The following is a 22,555-nucleotide window of genomic DNA, read 5'->3' as shown; positions in this document are numbered from 1 at the left end:
CAACTCCTCCAATAATGTTCATGCAAACTTTTGCCCAAGTCTGCCAGTTTCACTCCTCCTTTCCAGCTATGTGGTTCACTCTCAAATATTTATTGATGACCTGATACCAGCTCAAAGCAAAACTCCTTAACTTCCCTAATAATAACAGTGACAGGGGCTCAAAGTTTATTTGTATAGTGCTTTAAAATGCGTCAGAGAAACCTTGTCAGGCAGATAATGCAAGTGTGATTAGACGGGGAAGGTGAGGTGTGGAGAAATTAAGTGATGAATTTGTATCTTCTGACACTAAGTTCAATGTTCTTTTCATTATGGCTCATTCAATTTTCCCTGCCACAGACACCGTTCCAGGAATCAGTTTCATGTCAATAATACTTACTTTAAAATTTGTGGCAGCTAGAGTCTGAAAAATGGGGGTATATCTGCCTTGGAATCTGCCTTGGAAATGTTGAAAAATAGCCAAGCATGGCTGGCTGGTATAAAACAGACAGCTTTATGAAAGAAAAAAAATGTACTCAATGACCTAAGCTCTATGGTCTATGATGCAGAGTCTGTATAAAGAACTTACTTGCCAATGTTTTCAGGTAGGGACTGGAGTGAGATGTCATTTACAGAAAGACATGTTAGATTCTGTAATTCAGGAAAGCTTTCTGGTAACCTAAAATATAAACACTCAGTTAAGTCAGAAGTTCTCCAAGTACTTGAAACAATCAACATAAATATCACAATTTATTTTAGGATAAAATACAGTTTTTGTTTGTTTGTTGTTTTTGTTCTAAAGAGAGGCGATCCAACTAAAGTATAAAACAAGGATTTTACAGACATATTCTTACCTTTAGACCCAAAACTAGTAGCAGCAGTGAGGATTCAATGAATACTCGTAAATTGGTTAATTAGAAAATAATCAAAAATTAAAAATAAACAGGCTTCTAAAATGAAAATAACTGGCATTTCTTTCTATAGCACTTTTATATTTGTAAAACACTTTACTTTTTTTTTTTTTGCTTCTCATAACAACCCTTGTAAGATACTTTCCTCTGGCACAGCCAGGTAGCACAGTGAGTAAGAGCACCGACTCCAGTGTTGAAAAGACCTGGAGATTGAATCCCGGGCTCAGACACTTAGCACCCACCCAGAAACACCTGGCTGTGTAACCTTGAGCAAGTTACTTAACCCCAATTGCTTAGGAAAAAATTTAGAAAAAATTAGAAAAAAATTTCTAATTCCTTTGTTTGGCATTGAAAGTGTTCATAATCGGGGCGGCCAGGTGGCTCAGCGAGTAAAAGCACTGGCTCCAGGGTCAGGATGACCTGGATCAAATCCGGCCTCAGATACTCAGCACCACACCCAGAAATAACTGGCCGTGTAACCTTGAGCAAGTTACTTAACCCCGATTGCTTTATAAAAAAAAAAAAAAGATAATTTCCTCATTTGAGAAATGAGGAAACTGAGGCTCATGGTAGCAGAGCCAGCAAATAGCACAGTTGGGATTCAAGCTCTAGCTTTCCTGATTCCAAGTCCAGTCCTCCATCCAAAACAAAAAAAGTGAAGAAGCTGTTTATATTTAATTTTTTTTCCTTTGATAGACTACTGACAGAGAAATATAGGGTAGCTATTGCATGAAAATCAAGAATTCACTCAGCCCACAAGATTTTCATAAATCACAGAGCAAAGTCTTAGTCATTTTCCTTCCTGTGTCTTTCAATCCCCACTGCAAAGCTAGTGCTTACTACAGTTGATCGGCTGACAGCCGAAGACTATCTTCTTTTTTCTGCTTTCAATTCACTTGTACAGACTGCCAATCACCTGGGACAATTCCTTGTTTTATAATGCTCTGCCAGAAGAAACTTCCTGTACTGCTCTTGCTCACAACAGGACTATGGACTCTTTAAATAAAAATATTCTGTACTTTGAAAATGTATAAAGGAACCCAAGTCTCAACATTTCTATGGTTACCAGAATGAAGAGGAAAAACCAACTTAATTGAAGGGGGAAAAAAACACCACAAAAATTCCATTGTTCCTAAGCATTTTAAGATTTGTTTGCTTTCTTACAAGTCCTTATATACAATGAAACAATGTGTGATTAAAACAAATTGAGGAAAATTATGTTTGTATTCCAGCATTCACTTAAAAAAAAACTTTAGCCAACACTACTGTTTTTCAGATTAGTGTAGCTAATTACAATGAAAATATTTGTTTTTGTTGTTGCATTGTTTCCAGTTTCAGTCCAACTCTTTGTGACCCCATATGGGGCAAAGATAATGGAGTGGCTTGCCATTTCCTTCTCTGTTTCATTTTACAAATGAGGAAACTGAGGCAAATGGAATTAAGTGACTTGCTCTGGGTCATACAGCCAGTAAGTCTCTGAGGCCAGATCTGAAATCAGGAAGATGAGGGAGTATTCCTAACTCCAGGCCAGGCACTCTATTTACTGCATCACCTAGCTGACCCCAAAATGAAAATATAGAATGTAAAATATGAAATCCTTAAGAACAGGTCATTTTGACTTTAGACAGGGCTTTCCAGTTTCGAAAATGCTTTTTCTCACCAAGAAAACATTATTCACCTACTGTGAGTCAGAAATAAAATGATCTGACTCTAGTCACACAGTTTTAAGGGTTGGAGTTTGAACTTCAACCTAGGTGTTCTGACTGCACGTCATGTTTCTTGACACTGTATCCCATTCATCATCTCTCTTAAGTGCAATTTTTATAACACCTGAAAAGATGACCTTAATAATAAAAAAGTTACTCATGTAATAACAGATACAGGGCTTGGAGGAATCTTACAGATGAGCTAGTCGGATTTTCTCTCCTTCCCAAGCCCCATTTTTTACAGAGGAGGAAATCAAGGCCTAGAAAAGGGAAATGATTCGCCCAAAGTCAAAAAGGTGGTGACAAAGAACAGAATCCTAACCCAATAATCTGGACTTTAATCTAGTGCTCTTACCATTTCACCACACAACTCAATTTAACAAACATTTATTAAGCACTTCCTCTGTGCAGAAAACTACTTTAAGGGATCTAAAATAAAGCAGTCCCAAACCTCGAAGAACTTAAATTGGAGTAGAGATGGACAAACCGGCCTGAACGTTGTGTCAAACAAACCTAAGTTCAAATCTGCCCCTAATACTTAATAGTTGAATATGAGCAAATTATTTAATTTCTTTAAGGCTCAGACAGTTCTCTAAAGCTATAATCTATATGAAGGCAGTGATCTGGATTAGTGGAAAGAATTTCCACCATGCAGCAGAATCACAATTTCTCCACCTGTTGGCATTGAAACATTCCCAGCTCCCTGTACATGGTACCTGCTTCAAATCTGGCCAGTTGAAGATTGATAAAAATTCTGAGAGAAGTGAGGCGGGACAACATTCTAGTCACTGAAGGAAAATTTATGAAGAAGAAAGAGATAATCCTGGGTCAAATTTGGTGGATACAAAGAGGATGCAAGAAAAGGAGCACCAAGAAATATTTGGAAAATCAGGTTGGAGCTAAATGGTGGAAGATTTATATGTAAGACTAAGAAACTTGCATTTTATACTCAAGGATGAAAGGAACCACTGAAGGTTTCTTAAGAGGGTAGTATTCATGTATTTAGAGCTAGAAAAGCTATTAGAGATTACCTAGTCCAGATCAGTTTACAGATGAGAAACCTGAGATACCCAAGAAGTCAAGGGAGTAGCAAAATGGCCTTTTCCTGTGGCAGGGTGCAAAGTATGCTTGACTGGGAGTCAGAAGATCTAAGATTCAAATACAAGGTTGGATACCGGCTGCCTATGTGACCTCTGGCAAGTCCCTTAATTATTCTTAGCCTTCAGGCTCCTCATTTGTAAAATGAGGTGACTGGGCTCAAAGCCTTTAAAATCCTTTTTCAGTTCTAAATCTATTATCATTAAATGGCAAGGCTCCTATTTAAACCCAGATTCTTTGACTCCAGAGTCAATTCTCTTTCCACTACAATATCACCAAATGATTTTTTTTTTAAATCATGAATGTGTTTTTTTAAGAAGACTGATTGTAGGTAGCTTTCTGACAGCAAGGCCTTCTCAAGATAGAAATGGGAAAAGGCACATATAGTAGCAAAGCCAACACTCCTCAAAGGCAATCCATCCAAGGGCATAAGGCAACTTTATCTTGATTCACTTGAGAAAAGGAAAGTTTCAATTACTATAACATCTGAAAACAACCAAAAAACAAAAACCACTTGATAAGCATTTGTTAGGCAGCTGCTGGACACAGTTTGGGTAAATACACATAAACCAAAAACAATTCTAGCTCTCGAGGAAGTTATATTCCATCCTGGCTCAGAGTGAAAGTAAATAGTAAATGTTTCTCTTTTGGCCAGCAACCCTGAGGGTCTTCTCCTCCCATTTTTTTGAGGGTTGTGTAGTTGGTTTTGTTTTTGTTTTTTTTATTAAAGTGGCCATCCCTTAACTCACTTCTTAAAGAGACCTATTCATTCACTCAAAGTATGAACCTGGAAAGACCTTAGCTTAAAAGGACCAAGGTCTCCCACTACATCCCTGGGCCTTCTCCAGTCATCCTGAACAATATCTGGCCACTGGAACCAGATGACTCTGGAGGAGAAAGTGAGGCTGGTGACTTTGGACAGCGCTCCCTCACTCAAATCAAATTAAATTGCAAGTTATCATCTCCCTGATGTCATGGTCCTCTTCAAGAACAAAGGATAAACTACACCCAATCAGGTTACTAAATCCAATGTATCGACTTCAAATAATTAAAATAATCATTTGTTGAGAGAAATGTCAGATTTTAAGGAGAATTAGAAAACAAATAGAAAACAGGGACTGAGACTGGCCTTGAAATTTTATTGGCATAAAGAACTCCTGGAGAAGGAACCTCCCCCTGTCAATGCATGTTGGCACCTTCTCTACAATTTATAGTCTAAGACAATTACCTGGAGCAATGGAATGAAAGTCATATGGAAAGGGATCCCTTCAAGGGCATAATGATTTAGAATACCACAAATTAACAAATTAATAAAAAATTAATTTTTATTGTATTTTTATTTCTTTTGTTAAACATTCCCAATTATATTTTAATCTGGTGTGGAGCTCAGTAGACCCCAGAAACAATTTGTCCAAGGTCACACACACAGTATGTTTCAGAGGTAGGAAATGCACCCACATTTTCCCAACTTTGAGGACAACTCTCTAGCCACTACTCCACTCTACCTCTAAGTCATTGTATCTCCAGGGGATGGCAAAATAAAAGACTATGTTTAGTCTCAAAAAAACTTGCCTTCTAGCCATCAATACATCTCCACTAAAATTCAAATTCAATCTATGTGATATATTTAATTTTTTTTTAATTTTTAAATATTTAAGATCGTGGCGAATCATCTTCATTACTCAAGAAAAATATAATTGGATTTCAAGGGGAATTGGAAAATGAAGAGAAAACAGATGAAGGAGATTGTAGGTGTTGTGAGGCAAAGATCCAAGAGCAAAAGAATGTACTCTGCCCTTCTGTTTTCCCAAGCTGCCTCAGGTCAGTGGAGCAGCAAACCTGAGAAAAAGGACTGGTCAAGTCACAAACTTTTAGAGTTGTAATAGACCTAAAGTCAGACCACAATGCCTGTGGTTTATTATTTATTATTGAAAAATAACCAATGAAAGTCAAAATAAGAAAAAAAATCTTGGGAAGGGAATATGTAATGGGAGAGGGAAGGAGGATGGATTAAAAAAATACATTAGGTTGTCATATACTTATGCTTGATAGAGGTTCAAGGGCTGAATTCCCTCTACAACAGCAAGGAGATACTTTATATCTATGTAGAGGGTAGGTAAAGGAAAGATAATTAGAAAATCCCATCAAGTAGGGATCTTAAAAGAGAGAGAATGAAGTAATAAGCAATGGATGTGAAAAGTGATATTAAGGGGAGGCTAGGTGGTACGGTGAATAGAGCACTCAGGAGGACCTGAGTTCAAATTCAGCTTCAGACACTTAACACAAAAAATAGCCGTGTGACCTTGGGCAAGTCACTTAACCCTAATTGACCTCCAAAAAGCTAAAAAAAAGGTGATACTAAGATAAAGGAAGGGGGCTCAATGGAAGGCAGAAAAGAAGGCCCTTCTCAATTTGATTCTTCTATCACTATTCCAGAGCCAAATATATACACCGGAGTTAGGAAAACCTGAGTTGACATTTGTCCTCATCCCCTTACCAGTTGTGACTCTGAGCAAGCTGCTGAATCTGTGTGCATCAGTTTCCTCATCTGTAAACTAGGGATAATAGCAGCACCTATCTCCCAGGGTTGTTGTGAGGATAAAATTAAGATAATATGTGTAAAGCACTTTGCAAACCTGAAAGTGCTACATAGAGGCTAGTTATTTATTTTTATATGTGAGGCAGCTAAGTGTTTCAGAGAATAGAGTATTGGACTTGGAATCAAGATCTGAGTTCAAATCTTGCCTTAGACCTTTACTAGCTTTGTGACTGTGACTCAGATATTTAGAGCATCTAAACCTCAGTTTCTTCAACATGTGAAATGGGGATAATAACAGCACCTACCTCAAGGGGTTATTTTGAGGATCAAATGAATTAACATATGCTTTGCAAATCTAAAAGTGTTCTATTATCATCATCATCATTTACAATGACCTGCCTAGTGCCTCAGTATTGAAGGCATAGGAGACTCCTGGGGGAGTTGGCCATGGAGTCAGGAGAAATCTGGATTCAAATCCTGATTCTCTTGCCAGTTTTGTTACCATGGGCAAATCACTTAACCTCTGAGTCTCAGTTTCCTCATCAGTAAAATAGGTAATAACATCCATAGAGTTTATCTTATGGGGTTGCTATAAGGTTCATATGAGATCATAGAAGTAAAACACTTTAAAAACTTTAAAACATTATATAAATATCACTGATTATTTTTATTCAGATATGGGAAGGCCTATCAAGTGAATAAGGTCTCTAGTATTTTATGTGGTCCCAGAGGCCAGGATCAGTATTAATGGGGAGGAGTTATAAGGAGGTAGATTTTGGCTTAATATAAGATAAAACTTCCTAATTCTTAGTACTGTCTGAAAATAGACTATAATAGGGGAGGCCAGGTAGCACAGAGAGTAAGAGCACCAGCCCCAGTGTCGGGATGACCTGGGGGATAGAATCAGGGCTCAGACACTTAGCATCCACCCAGAAACACCTGGCTGTGTAACCTTGAGCAAGTTACTTAACCCCAATTGCTTTAAAAAAAAAAAAAGAAAAAGAAAATAGACTATAGTGAAGGAGTAGTAAGGACATAGTAAGAAGTTGGGTAATGATGAATGGCTAGTCACTGGTTTCCAAGACCAAAGCAAGATCATTTGTTGGGGCTGTTACAGAATGATGCATCTGCTGGGAGGCTAGACTTGGATGAACGAGGAAGTTCTTGTCAACCTCACGGAACTGAGCGGCTATACCTAGGAGGAACCTTACAGATCACAGAATCTAGCTCTCCTCATTTTAAAGATGAGGAAACTGAGACCCCCAAATGATAGAATCATTAAGTTTAGCACTATTTACAATAATATATCCATATTTCTAATGATACCTGAATAATATATAATTACATAACAAAATTCATTTCCTCTGTAATCCTATTTATTTTATTTTATGCATTTAAAAACATTCTTCTGAAAAGGGGTCTATAGGCTTCACCAGCCTGCCAAAGAGGTTCATAATATACTCCTCATTTCACAGATAAGTAAAGGAAAACAAGTCAAATGACTTGGCTAAGGTCAGCAGAGCAAGAACAGGTCTTCAGGTTGTAAATCCCACTTCCTTCACCACTTTGTTCCCCTACTAGTATGAGTAAGATGAGGATGACAGGAAGGCCTCAAGACAGTTGTCATGAGTCACCAATTGTTTCCTACCAGGAAGGGCAACCTGAAGGCTGCTGCTAATCAAAGGGGTGTGGGAGGGAGAGAAGAAATGAACCCAATGAAAACACTGGAAGACTGTTTAAATAAGGAAATGATATTTTTAAGAGTTAAAGGAAGACTTACTAGTAAATTATAAGAAAATCTGAAGAAACAGACAATATGTTTCAAATAGAATGATTTTTATTAGAAAAACTAGAGAGGGGGCAGCTAAGTGGTGCAGTGAATGGCCATAGAGTCAGGAGGGCCTGAATTAAAATCCAGTTTCTGACACTTGACACTTACTAGCTGTGTGACCTTGGACAAGTCACTTAATCCCAATTGCCCTGCCTCTCAGAGTGCCCCCCCACCAAAATGAAAAAACAAAAAATAAACAAAACTAGGCAGCAAACTCCTTATGGTCAAGAATCACATTTTCCAATTCCAAAGGACTTATGCTATCCATCTCTAGAGAAAAAACTGAGGGAGTCTGAATGTAGATCAACACATACTATTTTTTACTTTTGTTTCCATGCTTTGGTGCTGGTTTTTTTCTTTTTTGGGGGGGGAGGAATGTGAAATCTGTGTTTTGTTTCACAACATGCCTAATATGTAAATATATTTTGCAGGATTACATATATATATAACCTATAGCAAATTGCTTGCTATAGAAGGGAGGAGGGCTTGGAGTCAGGAGAACATCTGGAATTCAAATTTTAAAAAACAAATGTTAAAAATTATTTTTACATGTCATTGGGGAAAAAATAAAACATTAAATTTTTTTAAAAAGAATTGTGTGTTCTATCTTCTTAGGGTTCCATAGTCCCTCCTTCAAGACTGGCTCCTTCCCATTTGCACAGTATGCTCCATGACACTTGCTAATTAATATTTTTAAATAAAACATAAAATATAATATACTTATTTCCCATTTCTAAGTATAGGTTTTACAAGTTACTGAAATTCCTTATACAGATTCTTCCCAACATGTATTTTACTCTCCTTACCATGTTGCTCCTCCTTTCTTCTATTTCAATAATTTCTATCAATAGACCAGTCTCCTTTCCATTTCCACCATTTGGCATGTGCTAAGTGAAATGCTATTTATAAAAATAATTTAAAAGTCAGTAGCTCCTGATATGGCTGAAAACTGTCACATTAACCAACATATGAATTATAAAAAACAATACTGAGTTTTATTTGGAGTTTAGCTTGGTCACATTAATGAAAAAAAGAGACAATTCACCTCGTCAATGGATTTCCACTGAAGTCAGCTCTCTGAAGTGCTTTGCAGAATGAGATGCTTTCTGGAATTTCAGGAATATCTGTTTAAAAGAAAGAAAGAAAAGAAATAACTATCATGTATCTTCACTGCCAGCAAGACCATACGGTATATTATAAACATAGGATGGATTTGGGGAAAATGAAAACCAAACAAATATATTTTGTATTTTTTCCCCTATTGACTGATACCAGAGAGTGAAAATATTTTAAATGGTTGGGATTTTCAAAGGTGAGATTACTATTTCAAAAGTCATCTTAATAAATATTTCTTTGCTAGGACACAAAATCTGAGTTTCCATATATTTTTACAAGTTGCCTCTTGGCATTTCATTTCAACAATATAAATTTGCTTCTGACATGTTAAATATTAACATGGTAAAGCGGCTAAAATAGAAAGCCAAATAAGTTTTTCCTGGCCTCATGCTATTTCCACCATCATTACCAAATGACTTAAGAGCCTGGCTCACAGCCTCTGTCCACTCATTCTCCTGCCATTATCCTCTGGGAATTCAATATTAATGTAGGCATCCCTCATCCCTCTCTAATTACCAGACCACAAAATTCCTGAGCCCCTTCAGTCCCCAAAACTACCTTTTCTCCTCATCTTCCTATTTCAGGCACACCCTAGGCAAGGCCATACTTTAGGCCTCTCAGTCAGTCAATGAACATTCATTAAACATCACCTCCGTGCCAGGCATTGTGCAAAGAACCAGGGATACAAAAAGAGGCAAAATGCAGCCTCTGCCCTCAAGGAGTCCACAATGTAATGGAGGAAAAAGCAAAAAAATAAAATAAACAAGACATATAGAGGAAAATAGGACATAAAGGGAAAATACAAAAATTAAGAAGGTTTGGGAAAAGCATCCCAGAGCAGAATTTTATTTGGGACTTACAGGAAACCAAGGAAGCCAGCAGGCAGAGATAAGGAGGAAGAGCGTTTCAGGAATGGGGGACAGTCAAAGAAAATGTCCAGAGCCAAGAGATGGGAGTGTGTTGTTCACAGAGCAAGGAAGCCAATGTCACCAAAAGGAAGAGCATACGATGGGTCATAAGTTGTAAAAAGACTAGAAAGGAAGGAGGGGGCTAGATTATGAAGAGCATCTAACATCCCTCACCATCTCTTTGCATTACTATCATGATCCTGAACTTCGAAATTCTGCTCTTATCATAAGTGCTTCTCCTTCCACCATTCACTTTCTCACTCACATTAAACCTCCTCTTTACTCAACCACCTTGTCCAAGAATAATTGCTTTCCCCCTTCTAGCTTTACCCACATCTATATCCAGTCTTCATCTCTCCCCCTGCCCATGGTCAGTCAATAACTAGGTGTCACTAGGTACTATCCCAGAATTTCTTGCCACTGTTAATTCTACCATTTCATTTCACTAAGCATTACTAGGTGAAAATCATGGTCCTGCTGACTTTACCTACCACAAGTATGGCCTATAGCTACAGCTGAGCCCTAGCTGCTGCTTAACAATCATTTATGGACGACCTATCTTATTCTCCACTCAAAACTTTTCTTCTTTCCTCTTGCTGTTAACCAAACTCCTGTCTCATAAAGAAAACATGACCTAGACCATGGATTCCTGACTTTCTTTTGAGTAGTGCCAGTCTGGTGAAGCCCATGGATCACTTCTCAGGATATTTTTTTAATGCATAAAATAAAACACAAATGATTATAACAGAAACCAATTACATTGAAATATGACTATCAAAATATTTTTTAAAACCAAGTTCAAAGACCTCAGGTTAAGGACCCCTGGCTTAGCTACATATTTTACTCTTCATCTCTGCCTACTGGTTTACCTGGTTTCCTATTAGTCCCAACTAAAATCTCATCTTCTAGAGGGAGTCTTTCCCAAACCATCTGATCTGTACTACATCAGACCCCCTTCTCCCTCCTCCACTCTTTCTAACTTAATTTCATCCATCATCACACTCCCGCATCTCCTTTCTTCAGGTCACTAAAGAGATATTTCTACTCACTAGGACTAATAATTTTACCAGTGTCTTTGCACCCTAAAAATATCTCTAAAATCAATCTCCTCCTAAAAATCTATCTCCGCATTCACAAAGCCACCAAACACTAATTCTGGCTCTTATCATGTCTCACTCAGACCATGGAAACAGCTTCTAAATGGTCTCCTCCTAACTCCAATCTCTCTCCTCCAATATACCTTCCCCATAATTTCCTAAGTGATTTTGCTAAAGTACGGTCTGATCATGCCATGCTCTTATTCAGAAACCCTGATAGTTATAATTGTCTCTAAGACCAACTATCTTATCATTTACTTAGCTTTTTAAGCTCTTCACAACTTGCCCCTAGCGTATCTTTCCAGTATTATTTTACAATATTATCTCTTTCCTGAACTCTACAGTTTAGACAAATCTACCTACTTGTTGTTACTAACCCATATGCCACACTATGTATCTTCATACTCACTGTCCCTACCCCACCCTAACCTCATTTTTGCCTCTCAAAATGCTTTGTTCCCTTGAAATCTCTGCTCAAACACCACCTTCTACATTGCCTTTCCTAATCACCCCTTCCCAGTGCTCTCTTGCACATATTTTGAATATATTTGTTTACATATATATTTGTTTCTCCCAAAAGAATGTGAGTTCCTTGAGGGCAAGAATTATTTAATTTTTGTCCTTGTATCCCCAGCACCTGGCACAGAAAAGGTGCTTAATAAATGCTTATTGACTAGTTAATACCTTCTTTCCCCTCTCGTCCAAAACTTCAAGACAAAGTCATCTCTCTTTTCTCATGTATCTTCAATTTCTCCTGTAAGATTAGCTCCTTCCCATTTGAATAGTCAGTCAATAAAAATTTATTAATTATCTAAAAGCCCATCCCTGTCCTCAAGGAGCTCACAAACAAACAAATGCATACAATAAAGCTATAGGCAGGATAAATAGGAAATAACTAAAAGGGAGAAGGCATTAGTATAACATGAGAGTTTTGCTATTCTTAAAAAAAAAGAAGAAAAAAAGATCTTCCCTTTATTTTTCTATCCCACTCAGCTACTCATTTCCTCTTCCTCTTCATGGCCAAATTTGCTTTAAAAAAAAAATGGCCACTTCTCAGGGCTCTCCTTCACTCCCCAGTCTTTAAAGAAAGACTTTGAAGGAAATCTAGTTTGGAAAGGAACAGAAGACTGATGATCTTCTAGAACTGATGATGTTCTATAAGAGTGTTAAGACATTTAGATCACAAATGTAATGGCCAAACGTGTTTCCAAGGGAAGAACAATGATGACACATACTACCCACCTCCTGCCAGATTGTGATAGACTCAAGAAGCAGATTTTAGATGCGACTGATGTTTCTCAAGAAGCAGATTTTAGATGCGACTGATGTTTCGTTTGACTATGTGTGTTGATTACAAAGGTTTTTTTCCCTTAATTCTTTTATTCAATGGGGGAAAGGGGTGATTGTAGAAGAAAAGAAAAGAAATATTTTTTGATTGAAATATTTTTAATAATTAAAAAAAACTTTTTAGGTCACTGACAGAATATTTATTTATTGAAAATTTTGGGAATACTTAGCATGATCAAAACATCCAAGACTTAGAGCTGGAAGGTACCCTGAAGGTCATCCAGTCCAAAACTTTCATTTTTCAAAGTAAGACCCAAGGAAATAAAATTATTTTCATGGAGCTAGTAAGAGGCAGAGTAGAGATTTACACTGTATGATAAAACCTCTTAAAATTGTACCAAAACTTACCAAAGTATTACCCAAGAGGTCCTTAAGTGTTCACAGCCTTTAAAAATTGTGTCATTTTTTTCCTTGAATTTTCATTAGTACTATGATGTCAAATTCTTTGGGTTTTGGTTTAGCTACTATTTTTAACAAAGAAATTATAACGTCCTCAACTAGAGTTCTTCTGTACTACAATGCCTCATCATGGTTTGAAGGGGATGCTGTGTTCTCAAAGGCTGTGCCAATTATGTCTAAATTCTGGCAGGTTCTGCCCCACTGGTAAGCCTTCAAGAAAGGGCCAGTGATGGAATGTATTTCTATTGTCCAAAGCCAGTCATGATAAATTCTTAGAGGCTCATCAACAAAAGGTTGGCCACCATGTGTTAATTTTTTTCCCACAACAATGTATGAGACTGTCTAAAGCATAGAGAAACTAAGAGACCACCACTCATATTCACAGAAGTACTCAAACTAGTAAAATCACAAACTACAGGGTGCCACCCCCCCCCACATCATAATATGGCAGACTATGTCATATACTCAAATGACATAAATGAAATCATTTTTTCAACCAAAGCATGTAGACCTGGAAGGGACTTTGGCAGCCATCTAGTCTACTCTGTTACTTTGACAGATGAGATAATTGAGCTCCAAAGAGGTTAAGTGACTCTCCAACGTCAGGAGACTAGTAAGCATCTGAGGTAGGATTTAAACCCAAGTCTTCTTTCCCATGGACAGCTAAGGGGGTGGATAGAGTACAAGGCCAGGAGTCAGAAAGACCTGAATTCAAATCTGACTTCAGACACTTAACTGTTTGCCTCAGTTTACCTCTGTAAAATGAGCTGGAGAAGGAAATTGCATATCATTATAGTATTTTTGACAAGAAAACCCTAACTGAGATCACAAAGAGTCAGACACAACTGAAAAAGAATTTAACCTCTTTCCTATGATATCAATGCTAAATGGTACTATATACGTCTTATATTAATCTTGAGTGAAGCACCAAAATTAACATAATTTGATCATTTTAAAAGGAAGTGGGAACAAAGAAAACCAATTCTGTCCATAAATTGGAAGCAGAAACATACAACTAATTTCAAACATATTACACAAGTTTTCACTGAAAAATTCATAAGCCAGATGGTTTCACTCCAATGTCATTTTCCAAGACATTTTACAGGTCCTTCTGTTTTTCACATGAGGTTTTAGTAATAACAATTGCCAGAATTGACATCTATAATAAAACCTGACTAATCAAATTATTTATTAAGCTCTTTATTCCATATTCTTCAAGCTTTGTTTCACATTACTCCCCTTCAGAAACTCTATACTCTAGCCAAACTGGGCCACTAGCTTTAACCCCAAAACTATATCTCATCCTATGCTCTGTGACCTCTGCATATTTGTACAGTACTTCCCCTATGCCTGAAATATTGCCATTCCTCAGCTCTGCCTCATGTGGAAGAACAAGGCTTGTTCTGTTTGACCCAGGAAAAATGAAAGAAGAGCAATAGATGAAAGCTGCCAAAAGACAAATTTAGGCTTAATGTCAGGAAAACCTTCCTAATATTTACAGCCCATAAGCCAAGAGATGAAAGGAACTTCAGAGGCCATCTAGTGTACCCCTCTCATTTTACAGATGAAGAATCCAAAATTCAACAAGGCTAACGGATCTGCCCAGGATTATAGAGGCAGCAAACGTAAGAGATGGAATCTGTCCCTGAGCCTCTGCTCCAGAACCAGAGTTCTTTTCCACTATACCATTCAAAAGCAGAATGGGGAACTTGGAGAAGTGGTAGTTTCCCACTCACTGGAAGACTTTAAGCAGAGAACTGGATAATCACTTCTCAGATATGTAAGAGTGGGGATTCCACTGAGACATGAGTTAGACTAAATGGCTACCAGGTCCTTTCCAACTTTAAGATTCTGGGGTCTTCCTTTGAGAGAAATTATTATTTCTCCCTCATATTATTAATCAATTAGTGAATTAGGATCAGGATTGTTTTCAGAAGCCTATAGGTTGTTCAGTCTCTAAAGGACAGTAAGATTGAATTAACCTTCTCCTCAATCTTGTTCAGACCCCACCCAAACTTCCAAGGAATGGTATGGTGTTCTATACCAGTATGGGTGGGGATAAATTCTTTGATTAGATTGCCCAGGGCTGGGCAATTCAGAAGTGACATAATCAAGGTTAATATCCACCATTAGAATAGATCCACCCCTCATTATAATATTCATTATCTTTCATTAACTGTTAAACAATCAGAGTTGATTGCCACCCTCAAGAACAACCACTCTTCCAAGGGCATATGAACTGTAAGCCCACTGCCATGATCAGTGTCACTGATCCATTTTATTGGTAATATGCTAACATTATTAATAAAATGATAATTACACAGAAATTATGTCTCTTGTGACATTTAAATGTCACACTTTCAAGGCTTTGTTCAAGGGATTCTTGCTCCCTAAAGTCTCCATGAAGTCTTGTCTAATCTCCTCACAATTAAAGTATTCTGTCCCTCTTGGAAAATTCCTAGGAAACTCTGCTAGAACATTCCTTTGTCTCATCACACTCAAACCTGTATTATTCTTACCTGAGTACCTGTGTATTCATACTCCCCTTTACCCCCTTTACCTTTACCCCCTCCCCTTACAATGCAAACTCCTTGAAAGCAGAGATTGTGTCCTTTTTAAATCACGGTATCCCCAGGATCTAATACTGTGTATGGTGCCTAATGGGTGCATGATAAATTTCTAATTGAATTGTCACATATGACCCTGGGCTAGAATATGAAAGGACAGGTATAGTTCCCATCACAGCATCTATTACAAAGACATTTAATATCTGTATTCCACTGTACTATATATTTATCAAATATATATTTTATAAGACATTGGGTGGTGGAAGAAGGGGCTACATATAAGATACCATCCAAAGCTTAAATGCATTAACAGATTTAACACATGCAAAAACACATGAGGCAATGTTGATAAATGTCATTAAAAAAAAAAAGCAATTGTACAAACTTCATCCAATTTAGTTGGGATCATGGCTAGGTTTGAGTATTGGAAAATAAGCCTAGAACAACACTTCTTCTCTGAGAGTTAAAATAAACTGTAATCACCTAGTTATGGGAAATTCCAAATTAGTAATGCTTCAAATTAACAAGCCTTGGGTGGGTGTACATATGCACTTGAAGTCAGGAAACAGTAGTTCAAATCACTGCCTAATACAAGCTGAGTGGCTCTGGGTAAGTCACTTTAACTTCTCTGCCTCTGTTTTCCCATGAATTAAAAAAAAAAGAATAAAAATGCTTGCACTTCCTACTTGATAAGGATGTTGTAAGGAAAGTGAACACTTAAGGACCTCTTGGGTAATACTTTGGTAAGTTTTGGTACAATTTTAAGAGGTTTTATCATACAGTGTAAATCTCTACTCTGCCTCTTACTAGCTCCATGAAAATAATTTTATTTCCTTGGGTCTTACTTTGAAAAATGAAAGTTTTGGACTGGATGACCTTCAGGGTACCTTCCAGCTCTAAGTCTTGGATGTTTTGATCATGCTAAGTATTCCCAAAATTTTCAATAAATCTTCAGGTGATGGAGGAAAGGTTTGCTTCAATAGGGAAACAAACAAGAACTGTAACTAAGACATCCCTAATGAGGGGAATTTTAGGTTCTCCAAGAAATACCCAAACTTACATAGCCCAATGATGCAACAGGACAAAAAGTCTCCCTGAGCAACAGTAAGACAAGTGCCCACTTCTGGCAACATTACCTTACTCTCTAATAAAAATTTAAAAAAAAAAGCTACTCCTTTCAAAGTAGGGTTTTAGGATTTACAAAGCACTTCCTTAACAAGGGAGGTATATGGAACAAGTATCCATGTATTAATTTAGAGATGAACATCAAGAGGACTGGAATTCAAAACCAACACTCACTCTCCCCTCCCCCTTTTATGTCCTTCCCCCCTTTTTTGTCTCTTTCTCTCTTCATCTCTATCTCTCTGTGTCTATCTCTTTCTCTCTGTTTCTCCCTCTCTCCCTTTCCTTTCCTTCCTCATCTCTTTTTTTCTGTCACACTCTCTATTTCTCACTGGCTCTGCCTCTCTAACAAAACATGTTGCCTCCCTCTACACAGTCACCCTCTCAAGTTCTAAAAGAGCTCAATATACACATACTGGTGGCCTCCTTTTCCTATTAGTGACCCAGCCTTTTCTGATGGTACATTACATTTCAGGACTCCCTTTTCTGATGATTCACATGAATCATTACCTGTCTGGGCTTCAATTTCCTCCACTGTCAAATGACGGCATTAGCCTGGATGGCCTATGTCATCCTTTCCAGCTGTAGATAGATGATCTATAAAAATTATTTTCTTTGATCCTCTTCTGATCCCCATACACAACCAGTATACCCTGTCTTGCTGTATATCAGCAGGGACTCTCCCTCCTGGCTAGCAAAGCCTAAAAGACTTTGGATTGGCTTTAAGCCATCCTCATGTCTTCATTCAAACATGGTCTCAATGCTGTCTGAACATTTAGTAAAGCAAAGGCCTCAGGCTTGAAATAGTAGGTCTACCACCCCAAAGAGACTTCCAAGGCATTCTAAAGATAAGTTACCCAAATAAAGATCAAAAGGGCTTAGGGAACAAAGGCTTGTTCTAAACAAGAACAATTTACTTTTTCTTTCTTCTTTTTTGTTACTTTATATCCCCAGGGCACAGAGTAGGAGCTTAATAAGTGTTTGTTGAAATAAAGTGAAATAAATTAGGACTGGAAGGGAACATAGAGATTTTCTAGTCTGGGGTTCTTAACTCGGGGTCAATGAACTTGGGTTCAGCTTTTTGTTGTTGTTTTGTTTTGTTTGTTTTTAAAATTTTAATAATCATTTTTTAAAAATTAATTTATTTTTAGTTTTCAACATTCACTTTCAAAAGTTTTAAATTTGCCTCCCTCCCTTAGTCTTCCCCAGGACAGCATACAATCTGATATAGGCTCTACATATATGTTCTTATTAAACATATTTTCACATTAGTTATATATTGTATAAAAGAACTAGAATGAATGGAAGAAGCCATAAGAAAGAAAAAAACAAAACAAAACAAAACAAAAAGAGAGCAATAGTGTGCTTCGATCTGCATTTAGACTCCATATTGCTATTTCTGGTTGTAGATAAAATTTTCTATCATGAGCCTTTTGGAGATGTTTTGGGTCCTTGCATTGCCAAGAAGAGCTATTAATAACCATTTCAACATACTTCGTTTCCCTTGTAATCCTATGTGTTTTATTTTATGCATTTAAAAACATTCCCCCAGAGGATGCCCAAGGCCTTCACCCAACTGCCAAAGGGGTCCATGACACACAAACCCCAATTTTTTCAGATGAGAAAACTGAGCCCCAGAAATGTTTAGTGACTTGCCCAGAGTCACTAAACTGCAGAGCAAAAATCCAAATCTGGGCTCTCTGACTCCAAAGCCAACACTTCGTCCACCACTGCCACAGTGTTTGCCTGAATGCAAAAGTAAAACAATCATTATCCCATCTGTTTTACTTTTTATGTGCATTTAGAAAAAAGTTCTGTTGTATAAGTGTATCACAATCTAGCACCATGCTAATGAGGTCATAGTCATGGGTTCAATCTCTCTCTGCCAACTCCAGTCTGTTTGTCCATTCCATGACAATCATCTAAGGCTATAATCCCAGCCATAAAAAAAAAAAAAATAGTGACCTGACAAGAGTACATAGAAAGATCAACAAATATCTATTGCTGGCACTAAAAAAAAAAGTTAAAATGTATGTCCTAATGTTTAATGTCAATGTTGCCCATATTCCCTGCAATGTTTAAAACATCTCTAGAAGGGGATGGAAATTTTATGTTAAGTGATTTCTCCAGGAAAATATCTTAAATATTATTTTATGATGAGCTATAGCTAACATTTTTTTTTTTACTTAACAAAATTGTGACAGGGTAGAAAGAAGACCAAATTTGAAGTCAGAAGACCCACGTTCAAATCCCAAATCTGCTCCCTTATTACTTGTGCAATTTTAGGCAAGTCACATCTGTAAGCTTCATTTTCTTCATTTATAAAATAAGGGGAAAGGGTTGGGCTAAAATATTTCTGAGGTCCTTTCCAATTATAAATCCATAATCCTATAATCCAATGAAAAGAAGAAGGTTTGAAGAGGGAAAATTAAAAGTTAAATCCCATTTTAATACATACTATGCTTCTGAATGGTTTTCATCAAATGTGTTGGCTATTTTTGATGTCAATTACATGGTATGAAATGTTTTAATGAGTATTTATGGAATACTGCAGCTTCCTGCATATAATAATAATAAAAACAACAAAAACATCATTTGCCACTTGTATAGAGCTTTAAAGTTTCTGAAGCACTTAATATACATTTTAATTTTTTCATCAATATCTCTATGAGGTAGGTACTGGAAGCACCTTTATTCTCATTTTAAAACTCAGGGACAAAGAGGTTAAGTGCCTTCCCCATTTTCACACAATCTAATATCAGAGGGAGGATTCAAACCCTAACTCTTCAGGATTTTAGCTGGGACTTGAAGAAAACCATGGAAACCATTAGACAGAAATTAGGAAGCAGATCATTCTAGGCATGGGGGTCAGTCAGAGAAAAATGCTAAGAATGAGAAGACAGAGCATAGTATTCAAGGAACAGCTTATAATAGTAATGGGAATTTGAAGATCTTCCCTGTCCCTGAATAGGCCAAATGTAATCACATGGAGCCTGTGGTGGGAGGAGTTTGCTGAAGGATAGAGCAGAGCTAAGAGGAAGCTGGGAACCAGAGCAGTTGGAATGGATGGAGGAGAGGGGACACAGGCAAGCAGAAGGCTAGGTTTGTGAGTGTTTGTAGGAAGGCTTTGGGATGGTATTACTGTCTGCAGTTTTATTGTATACAGATTCCTTTGTTGCTATGATGGATTCGGTTTTCTGGTGTTAGGATTTGGCTTTCTGGTGTCTGAATAAAAGCTTTGCTTCTGTCTTCTCTATGGAGAGTTTGTTATATTTTGCAAGTCAGAACTATGCTGGCATATTCATAGCCACTGTAGGCACTGTGGCACTACACAGCTATAAGGCTAGGCTAGTGTCAGGGGATTACAGAATGCCTAGGAGGATGAGTGGTGTTAAAAATATTGGAAAGGAAAGAGGGGCAGGTTCCAGTTATGATGGGCTCTGAATGCCAGAGGACTTTATATATGATCCTGGAAGAGATAGCAAGCCAATGGAGTTTAGTGAATTGGGAGGTGACACGCTCAGATCTGTGTTCTAGAAAGATCATTTTGACAGCTGAGTAGAGGATTGACTGGAGTAGGAACAGATTTGTGGTGGGTGGACCAAACAGCAGGCTATCGTAATAGTCCAGGCTTGAGGAGATGAAAGCCTGTACCAGGGTAGAAGCAATGTCTCAGGAAAGAAGGGGGAACATTTGAGATAATACAAAGGTGAAATCAGTAGTACCTGGCAATAGATTGGATGAGGGCATAGGAGGTGAAAGAGACACCTAGATGGTCGTCCTGAGGAACTGGAAGGATGGTAGTGCCTTAATAGTAGTTGTCCTTTAGTCAATTAGTCTTGTTTGACTCTTGGTGACCCCATTTGGGGTTTTCTTAGCAAAGATACTGCAGTGCTCCACTATTTCCTTCTCCAGCTCATTTGAAGAATGAAGAAACTGAGGCAAATTGGGTTAAGTGACTTGCCCAGGGTCACTCTGCTAGGAAGTGTCTCAGGCCAGATTTGAACTCAGGTCTCCCTGACTACAGGCCTACTGCTCAATTTACTGTGCCACCTATGCCTTCAATAACAGTATGGAAAGTAAAAACAAACACCTGAAATAAAAATTCATAGAAAATGCAGCTAGCTAGCAGATGCAGGAAGAAAATACTGACATCAGTTTTTACTCTGGGTGTTCTGCATCCTTCAGAATTATTTACTACTATAATATATCAGAATCTCCCTGTGCAAAGCAGTCTTGGGGGGATGAGAAGTTTTACACACTGTGCTGCTGGATGTCTAACTTAACACTACTTAAGAATAACAAGGGCTGTCAAACAAAGATCTATATCAATGCATATTCCAAGTTGGCATGTGCCACCACAGCTGTTCCTGAGGAGATGGAAAAATTGCTTAATTATGGTCAGAAAAAAAAACAACCAATAACTCTACTATAGTGTGTTCAACAGCCATGAAATCTCCCCCAGGAGTCAAAATCTTGCAAACATCAGCATTATTTCCATCCAAGCAGCCCGTATAGCATGCCTGTGGGGGGAAGGGGGGATGAGGGGTGCCCAGATAGGAATCATGATGCGAACAATCTGTAGAAGGGAGGTTTGTATTTAAGCCTCCCAAAGGGGAAGGATCTCTGCAAAGTGCCTGGGTTTTGAGGCTTAAATATAAACTTAACCACTGTCTACAGATCTTAAACAGATAAAATAAAAGCATCACAATTACCAAAGCTACTTCCACCTCCCTAATTCTATGCCTCAATTGCTAAATAAATGAACACAAAGTACACTGAATCTGACTTTCACCTTCAAAATGCAAATTCCCACAGAAACTTAACCAAAAAGTAACAAAGAGAAAGAACATCCTTGGCCATTTCTCTCCCAAATCCACACTTCCAAACCAGATGCCTTGGGTAAGTAATGTAGTTAGACCTTAGATCAGGATGTGGGTCCATGAATTGATTTCAGAGGGTCCATGATGTTGGGGGCCGGAGAGGGGACAAAAACAACAACTTTATTTTAATGCAAATCATTTCCTTTATAATCCTGTATACTTTGTGTAGTTCCTTTTAAAACATTCTTCAGAGAAGGGTTGCATAAATTTCACCAGATGGCCAAAGAGGTCCATGACACAATCAAAAAGAACACCTACTCTAGATTGAACCAATTATAATAAGAACTAAAATGAATACCGATATTTTTCAAATACTGCTACCACTTCAAATGAACGTGAGCTTGACCTTTGTTATTTTTAAATAGAAATTCTAACTGTGAAAATTTAAACATTAGATCCCTATGAGATGTATCCTCAAAAAATAAAAAACTGTAAGGATAATGGGGTCTTCCAGCACAGGAAGAAACTAATCTAGGAACCTACTTTCAACTTCTTGAAGTGTTTGTTCCCTGACCACCCCAGTATTTCTGAGGCGTCAGAGCATCTTTACTACTCTTTGGTCACTTGTATCCTACTCAGAATGTGTAAACGACTTGTCAGCCCAACTAGACTTTATGTGCCTTAAGTGCAAGGATATGGACTGGACCCATAATATTATAAATAGAGGGAAATCCCAGATGAAGAAACTCCTCTCTCACTGCAGGTAGCGAGCACCTCTTGAAACTTACATTCTTATAGCAGGGGTTCTTAACCTTTTTTGTCATGGACCCCTTTTTCAGAACAATGTTTTTAAATAACTGAAAGATGGCTAAATTCAATTTAGAGGTATAAGGGGATATTATGGCAGCTTGTTTTATTCCCACTTTTTGCTCACCCTTTGCAGAGATCCTTCCCTTTCCCCAAGTTTTATTGGGAGATAATGGATAGCTGTGGGAAAGCTTGCTTATCTTACTTTACTAAGGCAATGGCATCCCCCTGGCCAGGGGCAACTAGAAAGAAAGGGGGTGTGACAAACAGCTCAGACCCTAGAGATCACAAATATCCTCACTGCCACA

The 22,555-nt window shown here is 37.7% G+C and overlaps 1 protein-coding gene across 1 annotated transcript in view; it reads right to left on the bottom strand.

Annotated features, from left to right (window-relative positions):
• Positions 1-22,555, bottom strand: part of LRRC1 (leucine rich repeat containing 1) — a 184,856-nt gene that overhangs the window by 64,778 nt on the left and 97,523 nt on the right. Inside the window, exons 3-4 of the mRNA XM_069070632.1 lie at positions 9,107-9,185; positions 566-655 (exon numbers count right to left, since the gene is read on the bottom strand). Coding sequence (XP_068926733.1) covers positions 566-655; positions 9,107-9,185 — 169 coding nt within the window. The remainder of the gene's footprint in view (positions 1-565; positions 656-9,106; positions 9,186-22,555) is intronic.

Source organism: Petaurus breviceps, unplaced genomic scaffold (genome assembly GCF_028583685.1).
Source record: "Petaurus breviceps papuanus isolate PSGF00001 unplaced genomic scaffold, PetGlider_PUasm1.0 90822, whole genome shotgun sequence".
NCBI lineage: Eukaryota > Metazoa > Chordata > Mammalia > Diprotodontia > Petauridae > Petaurus > Petaurus breviceps.
This window is presented reverse-complemented; position numbering and strand designations above follow the sequence as displayed.